Below are 26298 nucleotides of genomic sequence, written 5' to 3'. Positions count from 1 at the left end.
GTTGTGAATTAGCCCACTCAAGTGATCAGAGATGCCTCACTGGTGACCTCATACTATTGCAAATTGTCAGAGGAGCTGTGTTTCCAAGTTTGCAGGCAACTCTCAAGCCTATGAGCCTGCTCTCTGGGTTTTGGGTCAGAATTTCATGTTCTTTGTAGGGAAACAGAGGCCCTTCTATTTCAGCCTTTGTCATTTTATGTGCAAATGTGCCTGTCTTGGAAGCAGAGCCATCTCCACCCCTGATTCCTTTGGTTCACTTTGCAGTTATTTATAAATTTGATTGTTGATGTTGATTATCAACATCAAACGTTGTTTGCCCCAAATTGTGTTTTTTTTTTTTTTTTTTAAGATCTTTATTCATGAGAGACACAGAGAGAGGCAGAGACACAGGCAGAAGGAGAAGCAGGCTGCATGCAGGGAGCCCGATGTGGGACTTGATCCCAGGACTCGGGGATCGAGCCTGAGCCAAAGGCAGACACTCCACCACTGAGCCACCCAGGCGTCCCAGTTGTGGTCTTTAAGAGGGCAGACATCTCCCTGTCTCTTGTGCTCACCTATGTGAACAGCGATTATTTATTCCAGTGTCGCCCAACAGAACTTTCTGTGATGTTGGAAATATACTCTGCTCCCCAGCCTGGGAGCCACTAGCCACCAGTCTAGTCTGGTGCTTGTCACTTGGGTGTCAGCTGAGTGAACAAGTGAGTTTAAGGAAAGCAAAAGCAAAGAGTTTTTAGGGTAGGGGACAGTAACCTTGCAGAATAACTTGGGAGAAATTTTGTTGTTGGGGCGGGAGAGGTCTAAGGAGTCTATTGCTCATAAGGCCCTGATCTTGCAGTTTCTTTGTGGCTCTCATCGCACAGGTCATGTCCTGCTGGATTCCAGGCTGGCTTAAAAGCTCTGGTCCCAGTCACCGTGCTGCACGTGTGCTGAGGTCAGAGTTGGGTGCTGGCTTGAATCTTTGGGCGCACAGCTGTTAGCTACCAGACATGGTGTGGGCATAGCTGAGACACAGAATGGCCCACGCCAGCCCACCATGGTGTCTGTGGCGACTTCCTCCTTGTACCACCAGCTTGACTGCTCACCCAGGGTGCTCTCACCGGTGTTCCCTCAGAAATCCTTCCTACAGCTTTCTCGCTGGTCTGTTAATAGGCCTGAGGCCTTGGGCTTCATGCCCAGACAGGATGCTGTTGTGCCTGTCAGCTGACTGCTTCCAGGGCTCCCCTCCCCTAATTTCTTCAAGGGAGTGCCCTGTCATGCGAAGTAAGAAGTCTGGCTGAAATCCTTCCTGTAAAGTGCTGTCTCGGGGCACCTGGGCGGTTCACTGGGTTAAGGATCTACCTTCGGCTCAGGTCATGATCCTGGAGTCCTGGGATGGAGTCTTACATCAGGCTCCCTGCTCTGCTTCTCCCTCTGCCCTTCCCTTGCTTGTGCTCCCTCTTGCATTGTCTCTCTTGCACACATCCTCTCTCTCTCTCTTTCTCATTTAATGTCTCTCTCAAATAAAATCTTAAGAGTTGTTGCTCTTGCTATTTCAGTTGGTGAAATACTTTAGTTGGTAAATACTTTCTAAAGAAGTTTAGTCATTATAAACACTATGGCTTTTTAATGCCAAAACTGTTAAAAACCCCTTATTTGCCTTTCTTTCTAAGACATGACTCTCCTCCACTGTACGTGGAGTATATTATTCAGCTCCATGGCCCTCCTTTATCCTGGCAGGTTGGGGCAGTTCAGTTCAGGATGTGTACTAATCACAGCTCCCTATTCTCTTAATTCTGGACAGAATTCTGGGTAGGGCCTGGCTGCCTCTGGACCCTGAATCGCAGTTCTAGCCCTGTCAGCTGCGGGGGCTGGGGGGGGAGGTGTGTGCTTAGGGGGAGGGGCTACTCACACCTGTTTCCCTTACTGGACCATGAAGCTGGGTAATGAGTTGTACTGCATCGTCGATGTTTTCCAAGTTTCCCTCTTGTCTCCCTGGAACTGCTTTAATTTCCTGCTCTGTGGCTCTGCCCACCCTCCGGGAGGTGGGGTGACCTTGAGCTCTGAATCATTGGTGGCCCCAGGCCATGGACAGCTGAGCTTATACTCAAGGCTGCCCCCAAATAAGGTGCATACACCCCAGGGAACAGGATGCCTTCTTGTTGGTTTAAAAAATGACCTTTTGTTCATTCAAATTTTACTTGACATTTTTTTAGGGAGAGGAGGGCTTATTACTTGGTACCAATTTAGAGTAAATTTAAACTTAGTGGGTTGATTTTGGCATTTGCGTCTGTATGGACATCTCAGAGCAGATTTTCAGCTGAGAGACTGGAAGGAAAAGCCTTTGTCCATTGCTTATTTGGGCATGTGGAGAATTAGTGTCAAGGACTTTTTCTAAATGTATCCTGTCGAGAAAAGTGAAGCGACTTGCTATTGTACACCTACAAGAGTCCATTTTTGGAGATCCTGAGACTCCTACCAGGGCTGTTGCTGGGAAAATCCTTGTCAAGGCATTCCTCTCTCCTAATGTTTAAGGAAGTGCATAAGATTAGTGGAAATTCAGATTTTGTCAGTCCAAACAAAGATAGAAATTCTTGATTGTTTTTGACCTAAAAGCATGACCAGAGGGATAACCCAGGACCCTAGTGGGTGCGGGGAGGGGATAGCCCAGGATGAGGGTGGTAATCCAGGATCCTGGATGGTATAGGAGAGGAGGTGGGTGGGATGACCTAGGATCCTGTAAGGGGAAGGACAAAGCAGGGTAATGTAGGACACTGGAGGAGAGGCCAGCCCAGGCTCTGGCAGGAAGGAAGTGGACATGAAGGTCGCCCTAAAGTAGAGATTTAGGGTAAGAACTAAGGGGGCGAGTTTGTCTCTACCCTGTCGTCTTCTGGCTCTAGCAGAAGGTTTCCCCTGGCATGAGCGTGGAGATCCATTCCTCTCCACTGACAGGACACAGAAATCAGCTGACCTGGGTGTGCCCGCAGGTGGGGGGGAGGCCTGGGGCGTGATGAAAGCCCACAGGGTGTATCTCAGGTGCAGATGAACTGGTAGCTTGACCACTTGCCGGAATTCTGTTCACCACTTGCAAAATGTTGCTTTTGCTGGGTGTGGAGTCCACCCTTCTTGTGAGTAGTTCCAAACTGTTCTATAAAAACAAAAAAATCCTGCTTCCAGCATTAAAACTTGTACTCATCTGCATTCAGGTAGCTTACAGCATCTTCACCTACAGTTGCCTGTTCTTTCACTCCTAGAAGGACTATCCTTGGTTCGTGTGCACTTCCACAGAAAAATCATAGTTGTTTCTTTCAAAATTTTTTTATAAGATTTTATTTATTTATTCATGAGAGAGACAGAGAGATAGAGAGAGGCAGAGACACAGGCAGAGGGAGAAGCAGGCTCCATACAGGGAGCCCGATGTGGGACTTAGTCCCAGGACCAGAGATCATGCCCTGAGCTGAAGGCAGATGCTCAACTGCTGAGCCACCCAGGTGCCCCTGTTTCTTTCAAATCCTTACTGGAATATTTGAATCCCTTCCTTCCTTGCTTCTTTCCTTCTAGATGAACGTGAATTTGTATAGAATGTTTCTGTGGAGGGGCGCCTGGGTGGTTCAGTCGGTTTAAGTGTCCAGCTCTTGATTACGGCTCAGGTCCTGATCCCAGGGCCCTAGGATGGACTCCCTGCTCAGCAAGGGGCCTGCTTCTCCGTCTCCCTCTGCTCCTCCCCTAGCTCATGCTGTCACTCTCTGTCTCAAATAAAAAAATACAATCTTTTTTTTTTTTCAATAAAATCTTTAGGAGAAAAAAAAAAGATTCTGTGGAAATGCCCCCTTTAACCCTGACTCCCTGCATGGAGTCCTGCACATAACTGTCCTCCCCGCATTCCCAGCCCGTTAAGGAGAGAAGAACCACACATTATACATGCCTGAAATAATTTGGTGTGTAAGAGGATCTATCACAAAATGTGAGCATTCTCTGCATACTTTAGAAGTGACAGCTGTTAAAAGCTGTGTTCTTCTGATAGATTTTTTAGAACAAAGTCTGTATGAAATGTGATTTATGTTGTCCATGTTTTAGGAAATTGTTCTTAAATTGAATTTGTTATTTATAGTCCCCATTATTCCTCAAAGGATTTGAAGAGGCTTATTTGAAATAATACATGAAAGAATAGAAAAAACTAAAGTCAGGAATAGGACAAGGGGAACAGCACGGGATTCCTGAATGTTTACTAAATCGAGCTGTTTTGGCCTTAGGATGCCATGTGACCAGAGTTTGGAAGGAACACAGTCATTGTAGATTATTCTTATTGTCTGTGGAAGAAAACTTAACAATTCTTCCTGAGGAGAAAAGTGCTTTCTGGCACTCTTGCTCTACAACAACATTCATAGCATTCATGGTCTCTTTGATTAATTGGATATTTTTAAAGGTGACTTCCTGGAGGCAGCAGCATTGGAGTTAGCGGTTAGCCTTCCACTGGCTGTGTGACTTCGGCAAGCTGTTGAACTTCTCTGAGCCTTATTTTCCTTCTCTGTAAAATTAGGATGAGTGATACTTTGTAAAATTATGTTGTGTAGGGCAGCCTGGGTGGCTCAGCGGTTTAGCGCCGCCTTCAGCCCAGGGCCTGGTCCTGGAGACCTGGGATCAAGTCCCACGTTGGGCTCCCTTCATGGAGCCTGCTTCTCCCTCTGCCTGTGTCTCTGTTTCTCTCTCTCTCTCTCATGAATAAATAAAATTTAAAAAATTATGTTGTGTATTAAATGAATTTATGAATTTAGAAGGGCCATGAAGTGTCAGTGTAGGAAGCATTTTATAGGCGTCATTGTATGATATTAAAATATGTCAGGGTCTTCCTAGTTTGAAAGTGTGGACCCAGGTTCATTCAACTGTTTGGGCTTAATTCCTGACCGATACTGATTGGCTCTGGTTCCTTCACCTTAATAAAATGGACCTAACAGTCCTCTAATTCAAAGGATTATTGTCAAGATGAAATAAAAACTCTCACCCACAGTATTTTAGCCAGAGCTCGGCAGTTATAAGGGTTCAGAGATACAATATGCCGCCAGGGTTGTGAGAAATTGATTGTTAATATTTAATGTCACTTAGTTGTACTTTGGGTCTTGATTATTGAAATGAATGTTTAAGTGATAGAATCTTAGTTACTTTGCAATTATTTTGCAGGTATGAGGGATGGAAATGGATTTCGGTTACATGTGAAGTCCTGTTTCGTGGTGATTGTACATTTTGTTTCCTTAATTGAATTCCTTGGCAACTTGAGGTTCCTGATAGTCCTCGCACGGGGACCAGCAGTGTGTTTATACAGAACTTGTGACATGTCAAGAGCATCCTGGCTCCTCAGATTTGCTTTCTGCCTTGTTTTAACCTCCATAGGTAGCTCACTGCGAGCCGGGACCATGTGCTGGGGCGGCAGCGGTGTGTGTGTGATGCTCAGTTACCACCTGTTGCCTGGTAACACAGATGCCCTCCCCTCCACCCCAGCTGCCACAGGCCCTCCAGGGAGACTTCTGGCAAGCAGAGAACACTAGGGCAGGGGCAGGACCAGGATGGTGTTCCCAGCAACGACTTAGGAGGCCGCTGGAGCGTTTGGCCAGTGCTGGCTGCCGAGCCCACCCGGCAGGGCTTTGTTCAAGATTGGGGGTGCCAGAAGCTTGGCAGGGCTTCGTCTCCCAATGCAGTGATATTTTTCAGTAAGAGTAATCTTTATCGTGTTTCATTTTACCCTTTACCTTGTTGAGGATTAGATCAAATAACCACCTGGTCTCTGTGGAGATGAAGAATTTATAGCTGCCGGGGAGTTGTTCTCTGAACAGAAGCCCTCCCTCCTCCTCAATGATGGAAGCAAATGCCTGACAAAAAGCAGGGCCGGGAGATTTGACTTTCATAAATCTTAGCTGCATTCCTAGAAGGTGGAGGAGGGGGCATTGCCTAGCTCTTGTTTGAGGCAGAGGATGTGGGGCCAGCCCGTCCACAGCCCAGACTCCGAGGACAACAAGGCCAAATGCAGGGGCGGGGGGACGTGGGGCAGGCCCCCTCATAATATCATAATCGGTCAGTTGTTGGGAAACAAGGGAAAGGGGCTGCCATTCTCAAAAAGTTTTTAAGGAATCCTAAAATTCCTAATTACAGTTTACCTTTCAGATAAAATAGCTGAGCGTTTTCCAGCATTTCCCGTGCGCGCTCTACTTGCGCTCTCCTCCTTTACAGTTGAGTGGGGCTTGTCCAGTGAGCCTCCAGTTGAGGGTCAGGCTGCCTCTGGCGCATCCCATGGTTTCCATCTTGGTTGCAACTAGAGGGCATTTATGAGAATCTTGTTGTCTCTTAACTAATGTTGGCACTTTTCATCTTTTTACTCTTAGTCTCATTTCTATAAAAGGTAGAAAAGCCAATATATCAGTAAACCAAGTGCACCAATAAACGTAAGTGTACCAGCCACTTGGTCCACGTCTGCTCTCAGCTCGGCGGCAGCGCTGCCCCTCTGCAGGTACAGCGCACTGTGCTCTTGTGCTCTGGCCTGGGGGGCGGCATGGGCATCCCGTGGGCACCCTGTGGGTAACGAATGTACGAGAAGGTTGTGGAGACGCCGCAGACCCAGGATCCCGAGCAGCTCTGAGGCGGTGAATGATAGCTTTTCAAGTCTGCAATAAAAAATGGCCTCCAACAAAACTACATTGCAAAAAATGCAAAAAATGGGAAAGAAACAGGATGGAAAGAGTAAAAAAGTAGAAGAGGCAGAGCCTGAAGAATTTGTGGTGGAAAAAGTACTGGACCGCCGTGTAGTGAATGGGAAGGTGGAGTATCTCCTCAAGTGGAAGGGGTTTACAGGTGCTGACAATACTTGGGAACCTGAAGACAATTAAATTGCACTTCTTAATTCTCAAAAAGCTAGTAAAGAAAAAGATGGTACAAAAAGAAAATCTTTATCTGACAGCAAATCTGATGATAGCCAATCAAAGAAGGAAAGAGATGCTGCTGATCAACCAAGAGGCTTTGCCAGAGGTCTTGATCCTGAACAAAATAATTGGTGCCACAGACGGCAGTGGAGAATTCATTTCTCATGAAATGGAAAGATTCAGATGAGGCAGACTTGGGGCTGGCAAAAGAGGCAAATAAGAAGTGTCCTCAAATTGTAATTGCATTTTATGAAGAGAGACTAACTTGGCATTCTTGTCCAGAAGATGAGGCTCAGTAATTGTTTGCGTTGCTTTATGTGTATGTGTGTGTGTGTGTATATATATGTATATATATGTGGAATATATATATATTTTATATATGTATAAATATATACATATTTATATATTTATAAATAAAATCTGGGTCTTTGTTTTTTGATTTATCAGTGTGAAGAAATAACATTCTAAAGAAAAGTTTGATATGTTTGAAGTAGAATTGAGGGAGTTGTTGGGGTTTTTTGCATCAATAGCACTGGTCACTTTGAACAAATAAAAGCTTTCTGTAGTCGTTTCCTTTATCAGAAAAGAATATATGAGACCATGGCATATTATCCCCTGCGTTAGAGAACACCTTTTCTAAATGTTGGGGGAAATCTTCATAGTTGTTACTCAGTCAGAATTTGTGTTTAACTCCTATATGCCTAAGGACCATTCTGGGTTTTTTGTTTATTTAGGGCCTTTTTGTGTGTATACTTTTAAAAGTACATACATAAATGGTTTTCTTTTCATTATTTTTGAAACATTCACCAAAACAAAAGCAGCATTTTATAACCATGGATAAGCCCATGTTTCTGGGATGCTATCATTTTCAGCAACTTAAGAGATAAATCACTTAAAGTTACATTGAAATTTTTCCTGAAGCTTTAACCTTTCAAATTTTGTAATTAATTGGACAATTTAAATATAATGTAAAGAGTTTAAATTGGACAATTTAAAAGCTGCCATATCAGAATCCATATCTCTAGTTACAGTCATATAAATGCAAGTTTATTTGCAAGATCCCTGAAAGGAAAATTTTAATCAGCACCATCAACCTCCCCACCCAAAGGGCAAAACTAGACAAGTTTTGGTGTACTTTAATTAGGTAAGCAAAACTTAGTTAAATGGACATTTAAAGGTTCCTTTTAGTGAACTATTTCTTTTCAAGAAGTTGAAAATCCTTGTGCTGTATTGACTAAAAGGTCATGATTCGTGGAGTGTCTAAGACTTTGTTCATGGAAACCTAATCATAACCAGGTGGTTAGAAATGTTGGCAATTTAGCACCTGCTGGAATAAATGGGTGGACAGACTTCTATAACCCAAATTCTTGACCTGCATGTTTTTTCTTCGCCCCAACTCATTCCTGACACGTAGGTTCAATCTTCTCAGTATTTGAATTACTGGTTAAGCAGAAACCAGGAAAAACAATAACTTTGTAGTCAGGATGTTATCCAACTGTATATTGTTTACTTTATTGTAAATACTGGTAAATAGTGGTCAATAAATAGTTTTATATTCCTTTAAGTGAAAACAAAAAAAAGGTTGCTTTCTGGAAGTGGGAACCTCTGTGTGCACTGACCTGTCACCCTTCTCTCAAAGTCTCTAAATTTAGGGACTAAAGCTTTGTGGGCGGAGGTGGGGGGAGGGCAGTAACCATCCATTGTTCAAACCCTCAGGCCGGCCATCCTGTGCCCGGTCTGCCATAAAATGTTACAGACAGCCCTGTTTACCGAATGACTGTGTTCTGGCAAGTTGACAGTTTTTATAAATGAGACCTTTGCCCCCAGAACGTGAATATGTCAAAGATGCCTGCAAATGATCCATTTTACAAAGAACCGTATCTGATGTTTTCAATAAGTTCGTATCATTGAGAGTCAATTGGGTTCTCTTAAAATGAACATCTGTTGTGACAAATCTCCTGCTCTGAGAACAGGACAGTTTTGCCGAGTACATTTATTCAGGATCGTCAGATGATCGATGCTTTCGAGGGAATTTAATTAGAAAAATGCCATCTTGTTAAGGAATTTGCGAGTGAACGAAATCGTCCCCAATTTGAGTCCTAGAAAGTACCATGTGTTCACATTGATTTTAGAGTCTCCGTCTCATGCCAGGTCTTTTTTTGCCTTCATCTCCAGATTCCATTGGCCAGAGGGGACAGGCATTGCCTCCCTGCCAGGGCGCCCACTGCTGCTGCCTCCTCCCTTCCGCCCCTTTTCTCCTAGTGAGTCTGGGGTCAGCTCGGGGGTCAGCCTTTCCAGCGGAAGAGCTGGCATTCCTGAGCCGCGTCTTGCCCGATGATCAAGTGTGTAGCTGACTGGAACAGTCGTGCTTGTTTCTGAATGCGGTGTCCTCAGGTCTGCGGCTGCTGGAGCCTCAGGTGCCCTCTGGCCTCGGGTTTTGAGCTAGGAGGGCAAAAATCCCCTCTCGGGTAGAAGGGACCCAGGTGCTGTCGGTCTGCGGCCCTGGGAGACGGAGCGCCTCGCTAGGCCTTGGTGTGCGGGAGTGGACTGCGTGTGGCCCCCTCGCCGCTGCTGCTGGGTGCGCTCTCCTCTCCGAAGGAGGTTGCTCACCGGAGGCTCGGCTCGTCCGGTTGTAAGGGAGAGGGGAGGGCCGGGAACCCAGCCCCAACGCCAGGCCCGCCCGGCGGCGCTCTCCTCTGCTGCCCAGCTGCCCCGGCTGCGGCCTTCCGTCGAGCGCCGGCCCCAGTTTTAGTGCCAGGCTGTCCGTTCCGATGTGCCGCGCTGCCGAGATTCGCTGAGCTGCACCGACACCGTGGAGCTTGTTTGCCAAACAGGAGCTCGTGGAGTGTCCGTGTCGGACCCATCAGCCGCCCAGGCGCCAGTCTGTCCCTCGCAGGGCGTCCTGCGTGGCGCTGGTCGTGTGCCTGGCTGCCCTGTGTGTGCTGGTCCCCTCCTTTGTTTGTCCTCCAGTCGCTGCGGGCCCCTGAGGTGGGGGGGGTGACCCCTACCTGGAGGAGGGTGGCAGAGGAGCAGCAGTGGGGGGGGACAGCCTGGCACATTTGCTCACGGTCCTGCCACTTTCCTCACTTTCCCGGCCCAGGCCGTCCCTGGGCCCGAGGCGGAGGTGACGGTACTGCGTCCCGGGACCGTGTGAGGGGCGCTCCTTGTTTCCCAGAGGAACTGCCCTCTGTCCGGGAGATCAGGCTCACGTTCTTGTGCTTGTGCGGCTCCTGGGGGTTGAGCTGTGGCCAGGCTGGCAGGCTGCCGTGGGTCCAGCTGGCTGTCCGCGGTGGGTCTGAGGGGGACGCAGGGACGGGAGTGCATGTGGAAGGCGGGGCCTGTGAGCCCTGTGCTCCCGTGGGCTCCCCCCTGGGCTCCCCTGGGCTCCTCCCTGGGCTCCCATGGGCTCCCCTGGGCGTGAGGCCCCGGAGGCGCCGTGGGCGCTGTGTCTGCTCTGGCCGCGGCGCCCTGCCTCCCTGTGTGCTTTGCCTCTTCGGACTGCGCCGAGTCGGGACGGCGGTGCTTCGTGTCACCGCGTGTCACTTGTCCCTATGCTCGGCGCCCCGCTGCTGGGGTGGCGTGACCTGTAGACGCAGGTCCTGGTGACGGCCGCGGCTGCTCTGAGCGCACCTCGGGGACCAGAGGGCGCCCGGCGGCGTGGGGGTGCGCCCATCGCTCCGTCACCTGGGTCACCTGGGGCCTCTTCCTAAGTTCCTCGGCGGCGTTTGCACTTTGCCTCCTGTGAGGGCCTAGTCCTGCGTTTCCCCCATTTTCATGCCGAGGTGTCCCCCTGACTAGTAGCAGCACCCGGTCTATTCTGGGAGCTAGAAGACTGGAAGTCTGAGGCTGCATTTAAAAACCAAAATTGGTAAAAAAAAATAATAAATAAAAACAAAATTGGGGACGCCTGGTGGCTCAGCGGCTGTGTGTCTGCCTCCGGCTCAGGTCCTGCTCCCGGGATCGAGTCCCGCGTTGGGCTCCCTGCAAGGAGCCTGCTTCTCCCTCCGCCCGGGCCTCTGCCTCTCTCCCTGTGTCTCCCATGAATAAATCCATACAATCTTTAAAAAACAAAAACAGAATTGTCCCAGGCGGGCAGCAGGAACAGAGCTACAGCATCGCTCTCGCTCCCTCCCTCCTCATCAGTATCATACATGCTCCTTCCTGTGGTGTCACCGTCCCACCAGAGCCCCTTCCTGTCCTTTTCTCCACTGAAGCTTGTCATCCTGGCCTGGGATTGTCCCCAAAATGTATGACTGTCCTTTCTCCTAGATGATGACACAAGTGGCATATAGCAGAGGACCCGCTTGTAACTCAACCCCTCTTTCCACCAGCCCCATCAAGCATCATGACCTGGGGGTGGGGAGGCATAGTCATTGATGTGAGGGCCTCGTGAGAGCATTTTTGAGTATTCTCTTTCCTTCCATGCTGTTTTTGTTTTATCCTCGGCTGACTTCCCCAGAACCTGCTGCTGCCAGCGGGCCACTCACTGCTCAGAGTCTCACTGGGCTGTTCCCCTGAGCACTCAAGACCCCCTAGAATCTGATCCACTTTTCTTGCTTTCTTGACATTCTTGATTCAGAATCTTGACTGGTTACAGAGATTCCAAACTCCATAAGGACAGGAATGATTTGATATGCCCTTGACTCCATCAGCAATTGCTAGATCTTGTTGATTGAAATTTATGCCTTTAAGGGAAGAGGCTGGACTGGATCATAATTCTGATCGATGCATGTGTGTTGAGCTATATTCTGGTTCTCTTACCATGGGGAGAAAACAACCAAAAAAACAAAACAATAAAACAAAAATATAGTGGCTCCTGAATCTACTGGACTTGGCAGGCATGGCTCACGTCTGCTCACCTGCTTTACCTGGTGTAGCCAGACTGTGTGGGGATCCGTTACCAGGATGGTGCGCACACCTGCTTGCCGGATGGCTGCTGGCTGGCTGCGCAGCGCTCACCTGGACTGCGAACCACACCCGGGCCTAGGTTCTCCTCCCCGTGAGTGTATCACTGCAGGGCTGCTTGGGCTGCCTCCCGCTGTGGCGGCTGGGTTCCAAGCATGAATGTTCCAGGGAGAAGCACAAGTTGCCTGTCTCAGGACTTGGCCCAGACGCTGGCCTGTCATCATCTCTTGTGTGTTCTATTGGTCAAAGCCGTCACAGAGCCTGGGTGGATTCAGAGAGGTGGGAGAGGATGCACAACCGCCTCCCTGTCCGTGGGAGGGTCATGTGAGAATTTGTGGCCACCATTAGCCACCCCACACTAATGGACTCCCCTCCCTGTGGCCTTCCCCCAGCCCTGACAGCCGCTGCCGGAAGAGGCAAGCTGGAGGTGTGCGAGCTGCTGCTGGAGCACGGAGCCGCTGTGTCCCGGACCAACAGGAGAGGGGTCCCACCTCTGTTCTGTGCAGCACGCCAGGGGCATTGGCAGGTACTGGGTGAGCCCCGGAAGGCCTCGGAAACGATGAGTGGGATAGAGTTCACTATTGCCCATCTGCCCTGGGGCCAGTGCGGCTCCTCTGAGCCCTGGCTTTTCCTTGTACTTGGCTTCTGCTTGTGCCGTCAGTTCTGCTCCATAACCACAAACGTCTGACAGGCAAGCACAGCCTGCCGTTGTAGGCTGGTAACTGGGAGCAAGGCTGGGGGCCGTCAGAGGCCGAGACCTGCTTCCTTGTACCCAGCGAGGGAAGTGGAGCGGGGGGGCCCTGTCATGGTAACAGAAGACTTGCTGTGACACACCTGTTGTCGTGATTGTGTGACCCATTTGTCCAGCGTACTGGGAGGAAGAGTGTGTCTGTTGTGCTCTCTAGAAAAGGAAACCTTGGGGACACCTTGGTGGTACAATTGCTTAGGTGTCCAGTGGGTTTCAGTTTAGGTCATGATCTCAAGGTCATGGGATTTGAGCCTCATGTTGGGTTCTGTGCTTGAGACTCTCACCCCCGCCCTCTACCCCCTCCCCCCACTGCCCTCATGTGTACATGACACTCTTCCTCCCTCAAATAAATCTTAAAAAGAAAAAAGAAAACATTTTCTCTCTTCTCCAACCCTGTGATTCAGGCTGGTTTGTTTGTTTCTTTCTCTCCTTCTAGACATATTTATTAGAGCACAGCATGAGGGGCAGAGGGGGACAGAGACTTTCAAGCAGACTCCCTGCTGCGTGCAGAGCCCAATGTGTGGCTCGATCCCAGGACCCTGAGATCACAACCTGAGCCAAAACCAAGAGTTGGATGCTTAACCGACTGAGCCACCCAGGCGCCCCATCTGGCTGGTTTCTTTTACTAGGGAGTTACCTGTTGTTGCCTTAATTCAAGGGAACAGGGGATCCTTGAGACTTCAGACATTCATTCATTTTGTGAACAGTGGCCATGGACTCTACGCCATGCCTGGCATCAGGTTCCACACAAGCTACAAACAAAAAACGGATCTTACCACATCTATCATAGGAAGAATTTTCTAGACCCAATTTTACATCATGGAATCACGTGACTCCCTCTTGCTAGTCCCATTGTTAGGAGCTACAAGCGCTCACCACGAAGATTTTGGCTTTTCAGTTCCATTTCCATGAGCTTGGTTTCTGCCATCTGCTCCCTGTGACCCTCACACCGTATGATGCCCTTGCTAATCCTCTCTCCTGGTCTCAATATTCCTAAGTCATGGTGAGGTTTGGAAAGCTTTTGTCAGTGTATCAAGAACAAGAAAGCAATGGGAATATGCCACCTTTAGTTGTTGAGGCCATGTACCAAACACCGTGCCAGAGGGCTGGAGACTGTGGCCCACCCCCTACATAAAGCCCCTCACACTGGGAAGGTAGTCGTATGAGGCGCCTCTCTGGCTCTTTGATTTTGTTTGCCAGCCTTTTCACCGTGCGCTGGTTGAAGGCACAGTCCTGAGGCTGGGAATCTCTTCCAGGAAGCTTTGCTAAAAACTGCCTGCTGTGAAGGTCAAGCCATCCACTAAGCCCTGAAGCTTAGAAAAGCAGATTGCTTGGGGGTGTGGGGTGGGTGAATGCTTTCCTGCAGCCCGTGCCTCCTACGGGGTGTAGCTGCTACACCACCACGGGGCCCGTGACCTCTGTCCCCTCCTTGCCTTTTGCTCACTTATCCCATATGCCCCGTTGTGGCTGTCTGGTCACTGCCTGATTGTGCTTGGGAATCTCCCCTTTCCGTGCCCGGTTATGCCTTGTGTGTGTGTGTTTTATAGGTATAGTAATGAATTGGGCAGGTCAGAAAAAGAATATATATTTGCAAGAAGATTCTATTCAGAGGAATACAATGGAAAGATTTCACAAGCCCTACAAATCCCACAACTCAGTCATTTGAAGAAGAGAATCCTTTGCTACTTTTAGGTGTAGAAAAATCTGCCCTTGGTAGAGAGCACAAGATCTGAAATGGAGCGGAGAGATTGTAATTCCAAGTGTTTCTTTCAGATCGTTAGATTGCTTTTGGACCGCGGCTGTGATGTGAGCCTAAGTGACAAGCAGGGCCGGACGCCCCTCATGGTGGCCGCTTGTGAAGGACACTTGAGCACCGTGGAATTCCTCCTTTCCAAAGGTAGCAGCATGGGAGCCCCTGCAGAGGTTTCTTTCAGATGGACAAAGCCAAGAGCTTTGCCAGACCCATGACCGTACTTTTTGATTCGAGTTTGAAAAGTCCCTTTGTTAGTCATTTTCTGATTTACAGGCAAGTACCAGAATAGGTCGTGAGTATACACACCCATTACTCAGCGTCAACAGTGGTGATCGCTTTGCCAGCCCCAGAGTTCCTAGGCTTGCTTGCCGCGGGTCTGCACAGGGATTGGCGGATGTGAATCCGTTTGCTTCTGGGCTTTGTCTCACCGACTTCATGTTCTGTGAACCGGCTGTTTTTTCAGGTGCTGCCCTTTCTTCTCTGGACAAAGAAGGTCTTTCGGCCTTAAGCTGGGCTTGTCTGAAAGGTCACAGAGCGGTGGTCCGGTTTCTGGTTGAGGAGGGAGCCGAGATAGACCAGACGGACAAGAATGGCCGCACACCCTTGGACCTGGCCGCCTTCTACGGTGACGCAGAGACCGTAGGTACCGCGGGTGGTCGCGCTGTCCACCTGCGCGCCGGGCCTGTGCCACGGAGAAAGTCGGGGGCCCAACCATTCTCGGGGGGGGGGGGTGTGTGAGGCCGTGTCTGAGTGTGGTCAGTGTGTATGAGTGTGCTGTGTTGTAGCTTTCATTTTTTTCTCTTATTGTGTGGCATGCAGTCTGTTCTAGAACTTTAGTATAAAGATTTTAATAGACTCTCAAAACCTTCAAGATACACGATTACAGACTGTGTCTACAGCAGATGCATAATTGACTATGTATACACACTTGCATATGTAGTTTTATTTTCTTCTAGGAACCCATATAAATAGGATTCCTGTACAGAACATTTAAAAATCGCTTTTTCCATGTATATAGGAAATTACTAGTGAAATAATTATCTGGCTTGTTTTTAAATGGATGTGGCATTGTCTAGAAATAATATAAAATGCCCAGGGCACTATGTTTATCTCTTTGCCACATGCCCGAGTCTAAATGAGATAAGAAGGGGCAAAACGTGAATAAGCTAAGAACCACAAAATGTCTTTCCGTGCAGAAACCATGCCTTTGTCGGGTTCCATGTCCCAGGCTCCAAGCAGGTGTTAAAGGAATGTTCGACTATTGAGAGTTACCATTTTTGAAGAATTAAATATGTTTCATGTGCAGATTAGCCAGGGAAGACAGATCCTGCATTGTTGGAAGCCGGGGAACTTGGAGCAGAAGTTGTCCTCACCCTGCACGTCTGAGCCTTGATGCTTTTAGAAGGCAGTGATATTGGGTTTAAATGGTCTCAATTTCCTGGACGGTGTAAATTGTACTTAACTTAATGTCGATTTTCAAAAACAGCTGTGTAACTAAACCTCACATATCTATACTTTTATTTTTCAGCATATATTACCTTACCAGGTCCTAGTGTATCTGCATTAGGGAACAGGGAAGGAGCTTAGCATTCTAGTGTAATTTTTTTTTTTTTTAAAAAAAACACAACATAAAATTTACCATCTTAACCATTTCTAAGAGTTCAATAGTGTTAGTATACTTCAATGTCCACACTTTGTCCTGTAAAACTGAAACTTTGTACCCATTAAAGAAGGCCTCATTTCTCTCCTCCTCCAGTCCCTGAGAGCCACCATATAGGTGGAGTCCTAGAGTATTTGTCCTTTAGTAACTGGTTTATTTCACTTAGCATAATGTCCACAAGGTTCATCCCTGTTGTAGCTTGGTCTGGGATTTCCTTTCTTTCTGAGGCTGAAGAATATTCCATTGTAGGTGCATGTCACATTGTGTTAATCATTTCATCTGTCAGTGAACATTTGGGTTGCTCCCAGCTCTGTTATGAATAGTGCACTTACGAACATGGGCACACAGATATCTTCAAGATCCTGAAAATTCTTCAGAATCTATTTGTATTGTTTTGGATATGTACCCATAAGTGGGATGGCTGGATCAAACGATAGTTCTGTTTTTAATTTTTTGAGGAACCTACATATTGTGTCTAGAGCGGTCACACCATTTTACATTCCCATCAACAATGTACAAGGGTTCCTGTTCCTTCACACCCTCTCCAACACTTTTTCTTTCTTTCTTTCTTTTCTTCTTTCTTTTTCTTTCTTTCTCTTTTTTCTTTCTTTCTCTTTTTTTCTTTCTTTCTTTCTTTCTTTCTTTCTTTCTTTCTTTCTTTTTTCTTTTTCCTTCCTTCCTTCCTTTCTTCCTTCCTTCCTTCTTTCCTTCTCTTTCTCTCTTTCTCTTCCTTCCTTCCTTTTTCCTTTCTTTTTCTTCTTTTTTTTCCTTCCTTCCTTTCGATAGCAGCCATCTTAATGGTAGGAGGTGATATCTTGTAGGTTTCATTTGCATTTCCCTGATGATTGGGATGTTGGACATCTTCTCATATGTTTGTTGGCCATTTATGTCATCTTTTGAGAAATGTCTTCACATCCTTTGCTTTAAAATGGAGCTATTTGGGTTTTTTATTGAGTTGTAGAAACTCTTTATATATTATGGATATTAATCCCTCTAGTGGCATTTTGAACCCCTGGTGGACTAACAGATTCACATGAAAATCTAAGCTGGCTAGAGACTTCTTTTCTAGTGAATAGAACAATTTGAGTAGCCAAAGTGGTTTTTTTTTTTTTTTCACTGTGTTCTGTATGTTCAAGTGAGTGCTTTCATACTACATCAAATCAGTCTATGTACCATGGTCTCGAATCTTGCCTCTTTACATACCCAATAATTGAGGGTCTTTCCTAAGCCTTAAAGTGAGTTATAATTGGGTTTATCTGATTTCAAGCTGCAAGCTTCTCCAGCTTGCTGTACCCAGGCAGTGTGGATCTGAGTGTTTCTGAAGTGCCCATTGCTGTAGCCTGCCAGCTCACTGGAGCTGTTGCAGAAGTCTGCCTCCTAAGTAATTGGAGATGAAAAGATGATTGTGGCATCTCTGTGGCCCGGGAAGTGGATGTGCATGTACTCATCTGTGGTATATGGATGCATGTACCTAACATGTCCCTCCCTGGGAGTGTTCACCCGCCTTCCTCATGCTAATAGAGTGGGTTTTAGCGACAGATTGCAGCTCCTCTGTTTCTTGTCAGCTTTATTTCACATTAGGATCCTTAATGGTCAGAGGTGTAGAGGATCTCAGTAAAGCTAAGACTGCCAGCACCTCCCCAGGATGCAGAGGTGGGTGGGTGTGTGGCACTCTTGCAGCGACCCCTCAGGGCTCTGTCTTTCCCACCACAGGTCCTGTATCTGGTTGAGAAGGGAGCCGTGATCGAGCACGTGGACCACAGCGGCATGCGCCCCTTGGACAGAGCCATTGGTTGTCGAAACACATCTGTAGTGGTTACACTGCTGAGAAAAGGAGCCAAATTAGGTCAGTAAATACCCCGTTTCGGCAGCAGGACGGGGGGTTACCCTCAGATTCTAAAGTATGTCGGGGACCATTAGAGACTTACCTGCTCCCAGATTAAGAAGTAAGAGGTCAGGTGCTTAGAGATTGTGTTTTTTCCCTCCTCTGTAAGGCTCATTTGATCACAGTTGTCCAAAATGCTTAAGTGGTTCATAACATTATCACTGCAGTGTGGGTAGAAAGCAGCAGCCAGTGTTGAAGGACAGTCTAGAATTGTAGGCCATTAGGAGTGCCCGGGAGCAGGCAGGGAGCCGTGCCGTTCATCTCTTGGGGGGGTCGGGGGGCAGGTATCATGGTTAAGAATGTGGGTGGCTCTGCTGAGCAGCTGAGTGTGGGAACCACTGTCCCGGAGTCGTCCCAGTTGGGCGGGTAGGGCACTGGCAGCCCCAGCAGTTCTGTGGAGGAAAGGCCACGGGATTTACTGGAAACAGGATGGGGGTCACTTGAGGACCGTGATGGGGCAGGTTGTGTGGGGGGAACCCCTTCTGTGTGTTTGGTTGGAAGTGACCCCCCACTCAGAATGTGTGGGTACGGAGCAACCGGAAGAGGGCTCTCGGCAGGTAGTAATCACCCTGGCATGTTACACAGGAGGAAACCAAGGCACAACTGGGGTGGATAGTTTCCCGAGGGTGCTAAGGCTCGGCAGAGTCCGTGTTTGAGGAGGAGCAGGTGGCTCCCGATGCTGCTCTTTTGAAGCAGCATCTCTGCTGCGCTCAGGAGTGGGCTGTGAGCCGTAGGGACGCGGGCCTGGTGCGGGGGGATGGGCCAGAGCCACCTGAGAACACCCTCCACTCCCCAGCCCCAGGGTTCCCGCAGGAAGCCGAGGAGAGTGCCGGAAGCTGGGTTTAACGGGGGGGGGGGGGGGGGGGGGGGGCATGGCTGCTCCGATGCCTCGGTTCCCAGCGCATCACACGGAGTCGCAGGGGTGTCTGGTCCAGCCTCCCTCCCAGGCGCTTGGTTCAGCGTGAGGCAGATTTGAAGGGAGACCAGCTCCCCGGGGGCCACTCCGTCCGCTCCACTTCACCGTTGTCCGGAGGCTGCAGGACACACTGTGATGCCGTCGGTGACCGTCGCTGCGCTCGGGCTCAGAAGCCGCGACCTCCTTCCGCCGGAGCGCCGCTGCGCCCCTGAATGCGTCTTTGTTTTGCAGGAAATGCCGCCTGGGCGATGGCTACTTCCAAGCCTGACATTCTGATTATACTTTTACAGAAATTGATGGAGGAAGGAAACATGATGTACAAAGTAAGTGGTCCCCCCCCCCCCCCCGACAGCCCACGAGCAGCCCCTCGGCCTGGGGGGGCTGGACTGACCGTCGCCGGGCTCCGGGACGTGCTCCGTGGGGGCCGCTACTTCTGCGGCTGTGACTGAGGCGGCAGCCCTGGTGTGAGGCAGAGCGGCCTCAGGCGTGAGAGCCTTCGTGCACCGGGTCCTAGACACACAGGAAAGGGACGCTCAGAAGACATTTCAGGAGAAAAGAATCGTTAAGTCTCCTACGACTATTAACTTAGTTTTAACATCCTTTAGCGTCTGCAATTTGGAACAGTTTCCAGAGCTTTCTTTACTTAAGATGACCAAGGAATATATAATACTCAGGAGACTTTTTTTCACCATTTTCTCTTAGAAATGGAAATACGTGGGTGCCTGGGTAGCTCCGTCGGTTAAGCGTCTGCCTTCAGCTCAGGTCATGATCCCCAGGTCCTGGGATCGACCCCACATTGGGCTCCCTGCTCAGTGGCAAGCCTGTCTCTCCTTCTCCCTCTGCTGCTCCCCCTGCTTGTGGTTTCACTCTTTCTTTCTCTCACTCTCTCAGATAAATAAAATCTTAAAAAAAAAAGAAGAAGAAATGGAAATAAGTTTAAGGACTAATAAATTAACTTGAAAGTAAAAATTTTAATGTTTAAAGTGAAATTTCCAAAATAAGACCTTATAGGTCAGAGGTCAGCAGACCTTTCTTGTAAAAGGCCGGACAGCAGACATGTTAGGCTTTGCCATGTGGTCTCTGTCACAGCTCCCTCGCTTTGCTGTGGGGGCATGAAAGCAGCCACAGGTGACACATGAACGAATGGATGTGGCCGTGTCCCAGTCAGACTGCATTGTACAAACGGGTGGCAGGCCAGGGTTGGCGGGAAGCTGTAGTTCACTCACTCCTGGTTTAGGGAGATGCTCAGGCCATTTATGTGTGAATCACTGTTCTTTCCAGGTCTGTGATGAGACAATCAGGTGTTTTGAAAACAAAACACAAAACCTGCATTATGACCACTTTAATTAATCCTTTCACAGGAGGCTGTTGCACGGGCTACATTTAGTTTTTTCCTTTTCTTTTTTAAATAATAACAGATAAGTAGGCATCCAGCACAACCCAGCAGGGTTTCTGGCTCAGAATCCTTTTGAAATTGAGTTCAGAATGTGTGTTGTTGTGTCTTTGAAGTGGTTTTAATATGAATTTTGGTAGGCAATTATGTTAGAAATATCAGGCCATTTTCAACAGACTTCATACCTGCTGTGCCATGGAACTGACTGAGCAAATGGATTTCTTTAGCCTTGAAAATGACGTGCAGTGCTGTTCGATTTTTAAAGCCTGTACTTTAGTTCCTCTTCAGAGAAAAATTATGATTCTACAGCGAGCTCTAGGTTTCTCCACAAGACCGTACTTGCCTTGAGAACCGTATCATTTCTTCATCTGATTTCTAGTACACTTAGCATTAAAGCATCTGTAGGAGACATCATTTCTGAAATGGTTTTCAAAAATATATAACAGGGACACTGTGTGACTCAGATCAGCTGCCGACTCTTGATTTTGGCTCAGGTCATGATCTCAGGGTCTGGAGATGGGCTGGAGTTGGGCTCCGTGCTGGGCGTGGAGCCTGCTTAAAATTCTCTCTCCCTTTCTCCTCATCCCCACTGCTCCTGTGCACTCTTTCTCTCTCTCTCAAAAAAATAAAAAATATATATATTCAGGATAATCTGTTGTATTAATAGTTATCAATTTGGCAACGTATGGGCTGATTCCTAGAAAACCTGTGTTCCTTCCCGAAGCCTGAGGCCAGAAGCGGCGCCGACAGTGAGCCGGTGCTGGGCAGCCGGGGAGCACGTGGTGGCCCCGGGGGAGCCTGTTCCTCCTGGAACATCAGGAAAAGGCTCAATTTCTTTGCTTTCTGGTTCCTAGAAGGGGAAGATGAAAGAGGCGGCCCAGAGGTACCAGTACGCCTTAAGGAAGTTTCCTCGAGAAGGATTCGGAGAGGACATGCGACCGTTCAACGAACTCAGAGTTTCCCTCTATCTCAACTTGTCTCGCTGCCGGAGAAAAACAAACGTAAGCTCTGAGCCGCGGCCTGTGCCTGGAGTGTTTGCCGGTGGCCTAGGCCAGCCCGCCCCGCGCTCCCGGGGCTCCCGGGGCATCTGTGGGCACATCCTCTGGACACGGCCTGCGGGGAGCCGCTCCTCTCGGGGGCGGGCGGGGGACCGCGGCCAGGACGCGCCTCCCGAGGCGCTGGGAGATGCGCTGGGGGGGCCGGTCCCGGCCTGGGCCGGGCGAGCAGAAGGCCAGGGCGCCCAGGCTGAGCACGCGCCTTCCCGTCCGCCTGGCGTGCGGTGTGTGTGCTCAGAGGCGGTGCCCGCAACCGGGTAATCGGTGACTCGATTCAGTACTTCCTCCTCCTGCGGCCCCCCCCCCCCCCCCCCCCGGCCTCCCCGCCGCGCTGCTGCCCTGTTCCCCGCCCTGAGCCGTCAGTTTCCGTTTCTCTACTGGATTCTTCTCAAGATACTGTTAAGGTTTAGCTGCCTCCTGGCCGGGGAACGAGGTTTGAGCGTGCCGCTCCGTGCGGGCCCTGACCGTGTTCATTGTCCACGCTAGGACTTCGGCATGGCCGAAGAGTTTGCTTCCAAGGCCCTCGAGTTGAAGCCGCAGTCCTACGAAGCCTTCTACGCCAGGGCGAGGGCCAAGAGAAACAGCAGGTAGGTCGGCGTGGGCCGCGCCCTGAGGCCTCTGCCCTGTGCGGCGGCCGGGTGGGTTTCCGGTCGACCCCGGGTTGACCTCGGGCTGGCCGCGGGTTGACCTCGGGGCTCCCGGGCTCCCCAGCGGCCTCCGGCGCCTCCCGGGCCTCCCACCCCCTTGGTACTGAATCGGAGCTTCCGCGGGCCGGGCCTGGGCGTCGTCAGCAACGGCTGCGCTGGCTTCGGTCGCGACGTCCCGGGAGCGGCGCCCGCCCCGCGCTCCGGGGTCCCTCCGCGCCCCCTCCGCGCCCCCTCCGCGCCCGCGGAGCCCGGCGGCCCGACGCTGGAGCGGGCGGCGGGGGTGCCGCGAGGGTGCCGGCCCCGCTGCTCCCGGGCGGGAAGCGCGCCCACCGGGGCGCCGCGGGGCCGGGGCGGCGAGTGACCGCGTCTCCTCTGCCCCGAAGGCAGTTCGCGGCGGCGCTGGCGGACCTGCGGGAGGCCGGGAGGCTGTGCCCCGCCAACCAGGAGGTGCGGCGGCTGCTGGCGCGCGTGGAGGAGGAGTGCAGGCAGCTGCACCGGGGCCCGCCGCACAGGCCGCAGGGCGCGCCCGCCGCTGCCCCCGGGTCGGACGAGGACGAGGCCGAGGACGAGGACGAGGCGGCCGGCGGGCCCGCGGCCCTGGACCTGGAGGACGCGGACGCGGAGGCCGCGTGGGCCCCGGGGGCGGCCCCGCCCTTGGCGCCCAGGCCCCAGGCGCCGCCGCGCGGCCCGTCGCCCTACATCCGGAACCTGCAGGAGGGGCTGCAGCGCAGGGTCAGGCCCGCGTCCCCGCGCGGCCGGCAGGGAGGCGGGCGGGCCCCGCGGGAGGCCGTGGCGCCGCCGGGGCTGGTGCCGCCGGCCGCCCGCCAGGCGCAGATCGTCAGGACCGGGCCGCACGCGGGCGCCAGGGCGCAGGCGGGCACACAGCACGCTCCCGCCGGCAGCGGCCCGGGCCACGGCCCCGCGGGGGCTGCCGAGCGGCTCCTGCCGCCCGCGCCCGCCACCCCGGGGAGCCACGCGGCCTCGGTCGCCAGCTCGGGCTCCTCCGGCTCTCCGTCCGGCAGCGTCAAGATGTGCGGCTCCACCAGCAGCTTGGCCTCCAGCGGCGGCCTCCCCGACGGCCCCGAGGCCCGGGTCCGAGAGCCTGCGGCCGGCCCCCCGCCCCCCGCGCCCTTGCCCGCGCCCTTGCCCGCGCCCTTGCCCGCCGAGCCCCGGCCGCGCAGCACGCCGTTCATGGGCGTCACGGACAAGACGGCGAGGTCGCAGCCCCAGGGCCACCCCGCGCCGCGCGCCCGGGCCCTGCCCGACGGGCTCCTGGCCCTCGCGGCCTCCGCCGCCGGCCTGCAGGCCCTGAGCGCCGGCCCCCCGGGCGGCGGCGTCCGCGGCTTGGCGCAGGGCCGGGAGCCGGAGGAGCAGCCCCGCCCGGGGCCGGCGCGCCGCGCGGACAGCCGGGCCCCCAAGGCGGCCCCCGCCCCGTGCCAGGAAGGCGCCTGCGCGCAGCCGCGCGTCGGCAGCGAGGCCCGCAGGAGCCACCTCCCCTCGGCGAAGCCCAAGCGGTCGTTCATAGAGTCCAACGTGTGAGCCGGCCGCGCGGGCTGGGCTCCCTGTGGCGGCTCAAAGTCTTCATGAGAGAGACGACCTCTCAGCCATGGTTTTTTTTTTTTTTTTTTTTTTCCCCTGGGGGGGGGGCGTGGATCAGATGTCCTGGATCTGTCTAAAATGTGGAATAAAATTTCTCTGACAAAGAGTCACCACGAATAACGCCGAGTAGAATTAAAAGCTGTCGTCAGTCCTGCCTGCGGAGCCAGACATTAAGACCGCCGCCAAGACGCGAGCTCCCGCTTCTCTGTCCCGAGCTGGTTTGGTCCCGTCCCGTCCCCGCCGCCCGCCGCCGCCGCCGCCGCCGCCGCCGCCGCCAGCCTTTGCCGTGCGGTAGGAGCGTGATACTCCCTAGAGGACGGGCGGGCGGGCCTGCCCCGTGACGGGCCTCACTCCCGGCGCGGCCTCCGGATGATGGACCTTGGAGTAGACGGAACTTCCAAGTCTCCGTTCCATTGAGTCAAATCCCAATTTTTATACATAAATATATATAAAAGTTTCTAGCTGAATGTGTGACTGTAAAGTTATATAGGTGATTTTTTTTTCGTTTCTTTTGTTTTGTTTGAGCAGAAGACGAGGACATCCAAATATTGTTCCCTTTGTAGTAGTTTCCCTAAGAGGATTAAACGTTTAGTTCCATGTTATGGTTCTTCTCAAAGATATTTTTATAGCGCCTTTTTTGGAACTATATTCCCACTTCATGGTGTTTTTAATGTTTGGAAACCGTGTAAGCCGTTTGGGATCATGATTGATGGTCAGGTTGGATTTAGGCTAAAACACTAAGAACGCCGCACTCTTTCAAATAAGCTCTCAACTGGTTCCCAAACTGCTTTTACCAATGGTGTCGCACTCCCGGAACAAGCGTTCCAAGGTCCTTTAAGGACAGTATTTGATTTGGACAGTTAAGGTATGGTTGGTTGTTGCTTTTGTTTCATTACACAATCATTACTTTATAGTCACGTGTTGTACATATTAAATAGCCAACTTGCATTCAGACTTTGTAAATATGACTCTTTCAGATACTTAATCATAAAAAAAAGCTCATGTATTTGCATGTTCTTTGTAAGCTTCATTCATGCTGGTTATTGCACTGAACGATGTATTATTACGGCATGTTAACAGTATACCAGTAACAGCACTTTATCTCGTTTATATGAACACCTTTGAGGTGCTACTTAAGTCCAAACTGATGTATTATTCATCTGTAAAGATAAGGTACAGGAATGAACCTTGGTTTAAAGGTATTTTTATATGAAAATGGTGCGCTATTGGAGGATGTTAAAATGCTAAATTGAGAGAGGTGGGAGTATAGTTGTTTTATATGTTGGGATGTGAAATTTATTTTCTAGAATTGGGGAGAAGGAAGTTCTATATTTACAGAATGTTTTAAAAACGAATAGTTGTCATGAAGTTCTTGTAAGCATCATCATGGTTTTGTACGAATAGGAAATCTGGTGTCATTCTTCAACCTTTGTTTCTGAGTGTGTACAGCATACTTTGTACAGCTTTATCTTTTTTTTTTTTTTTAGGCTTTCTGTGAGTTTTGCTAGAAGTACTATGGCTTATTTATTGTTCATTGTTTTCTTTAATATTTGTGAAAGTCTTACTCTTTTGTTATGTAGTTTTGTTTCTGCACAACTACTGTACTTTTCCATATGGAATAAAGAATATTAATAGAATTTGTTTTGTATTAAATGAAACAATGGATAGAGACTGTCCTGATGACAGTGATCTGCCTTCGGTTACTCCTGGGTGATCTTGTTACCCTAAAGAAAATAGTGAAAAGTCTATTTTTATAGTAATAATATCAGACACATGTTTAACTTCATTTGATAATTTCAGAAAAAGTGTGAAGCTTCGAGATACCCCAGAACATTCAATGCTTAGCATTAGTCCTTTGTGCCTGAAACAGAATTCCTGTTCCAGAAATCTTGGGGTCTGTTTTTCCTGGAAACAGGTACCTTCAGTAGTATAACTCTTTAAAAACACTTTGGCAATTCACCGAGCACTGTGTTGATTATAAACGTTCTTCACATTTGTATAGTCTTTCAGTTAAAAGGGTGCATACATTATACCCACATATCCGTCTCCGAGTAGTGGGAATGCAAGTGAACATCAAACTGGGCTGTACTGTGATAAAACCTTGATGTGGAATCCTGAGTCAGGATATCCCTCCCTTAAGACTCCTGCAGGTTCCTGTCTGGGGATGGCTGTAAGGCTGACTAAAGTATCTGCAGTCCTCCTTTAAAGCCATATATTAAACTTAGGGGTTAAAAACACAAAAACAGGTGGGAGGGAAAAGTGTTAAAGATATTTGGTCACTACCCCAGAAAGAAGTGAAGTCTTCTTGGGAAGCTACTGGTCAGTCAGTCCTGAGGATGGGGCTGTGGGCAGGTGAGCACTGCTCCCATGTAGTCTTCAGTGAATGGCTCGGCCTCGGGGGTGCAGTACAGAGGCCTTGTGGGGCCCCTTCCTGTGGGCGGTTTTGGATTTGGTTTGTTTGCTTGTATGTCTGGGGAGGAGGAGTTGTCTGGTTTTGGATTTGCATTCATAAACGGAAGCATTTCACTTGAGTAGACTACTGGCATCTTAGTTTTCAACCATTTTAACAAGAAACTATGGTGAAATGAAAAAGTCGCCACCTTTTACACATTTAAAAGATAACCAATCTTTTATTGTGTTTTCTATCAGTGATGTCAATGATTTTTAGTAATTTTGATGTAAAAAACCAATCCACCTCCTTTGGAAAATAAGTCTATCAAAAAAAAATATATGGAGGGCTTTTTGTTAAGATTATGTTAACATACTTTCTCTGTAGAACACAATAGAAAAACACCTAGGACCTGTTCTAGCCTTCTTTTTGTCTTCACTTGAATGTAAGAAGCTTGGGTGGTA

At 50.0% G+C, this 26298-nt stretch overlaps 1 protein-coding gene and 1 pseudogene across 4 annotated transcripts in view; both read left to right on the top strand.

The window, feature by feature from the left end:
• The window catches only part of TANC1 (tetratricopeptide repeat, ankyrin repeat and coiled-coil containing 1), a 226906-nt gene extending 201834 nt beyond the window's left edge, over nt 1-25072 (top strand). For 2 of the 4 annotated variants that reach the window (XM_055307799.1, XM_055307802.1), the window contains 8 exons: nt 12182-12315; nt 14311-14434; nt 14754-14929; nt 17664-17796; nt 19042-19074; nt 20999-21145; nt 21686-21786; nt 22230-25072. In XM_055307799.1, coding sequence (XP_055163774.1) covers nt 12182-12315; nt 14311-14434; nt 14754-14929; nt 17664-17796; nt 19042-19074; nt 20999-21145; nt 21686-21786; nt 22230-23522 — 2141 coding nt within the window. In that variant the 3' untranslated portion in view covers nt 23523-25072. Of the gene's footprint in view, nt 1-12181; nt 12316-14310; nt 14435-14753; nt 14930-17663; nt 17797-18982; nt 19075-20998; nt 21146-21685; nt 21787-22229 lie in introns of all 4 variants that reach the window. The other 2 variants (XM_055307801.1, XM_055307800.1) reach the window with 1 other exon arrangement.
• On the top strand, nt 5972-7204 carry LOC129498492 (chromobox protein homolog 3-like; annotated as a pseudogene).
• Nucleotides 25073-26298: the final 1226 nt, after the last annotated feature.

Source organism: Nyctereutes procyonoides, unplaced genomic scaffold (genome assembly GCF_905146905.1).
Source record: "Nyctereutes procyonoides isolate TBG_1078 unplaced genomic scaffold, NYPRO_anot_genome, whole genome shotgun sequence".
NCBI lineage: Eukaryota > Metazoa > Chordata > Mammalia > Carnivora > Canidae > Nyctereutes > Nyctereutes procyonoides.
Note: the sequence above shows the minus strand (reverse complement) of the source record. Positions and strands in the feature narration are given on the sequence as shown.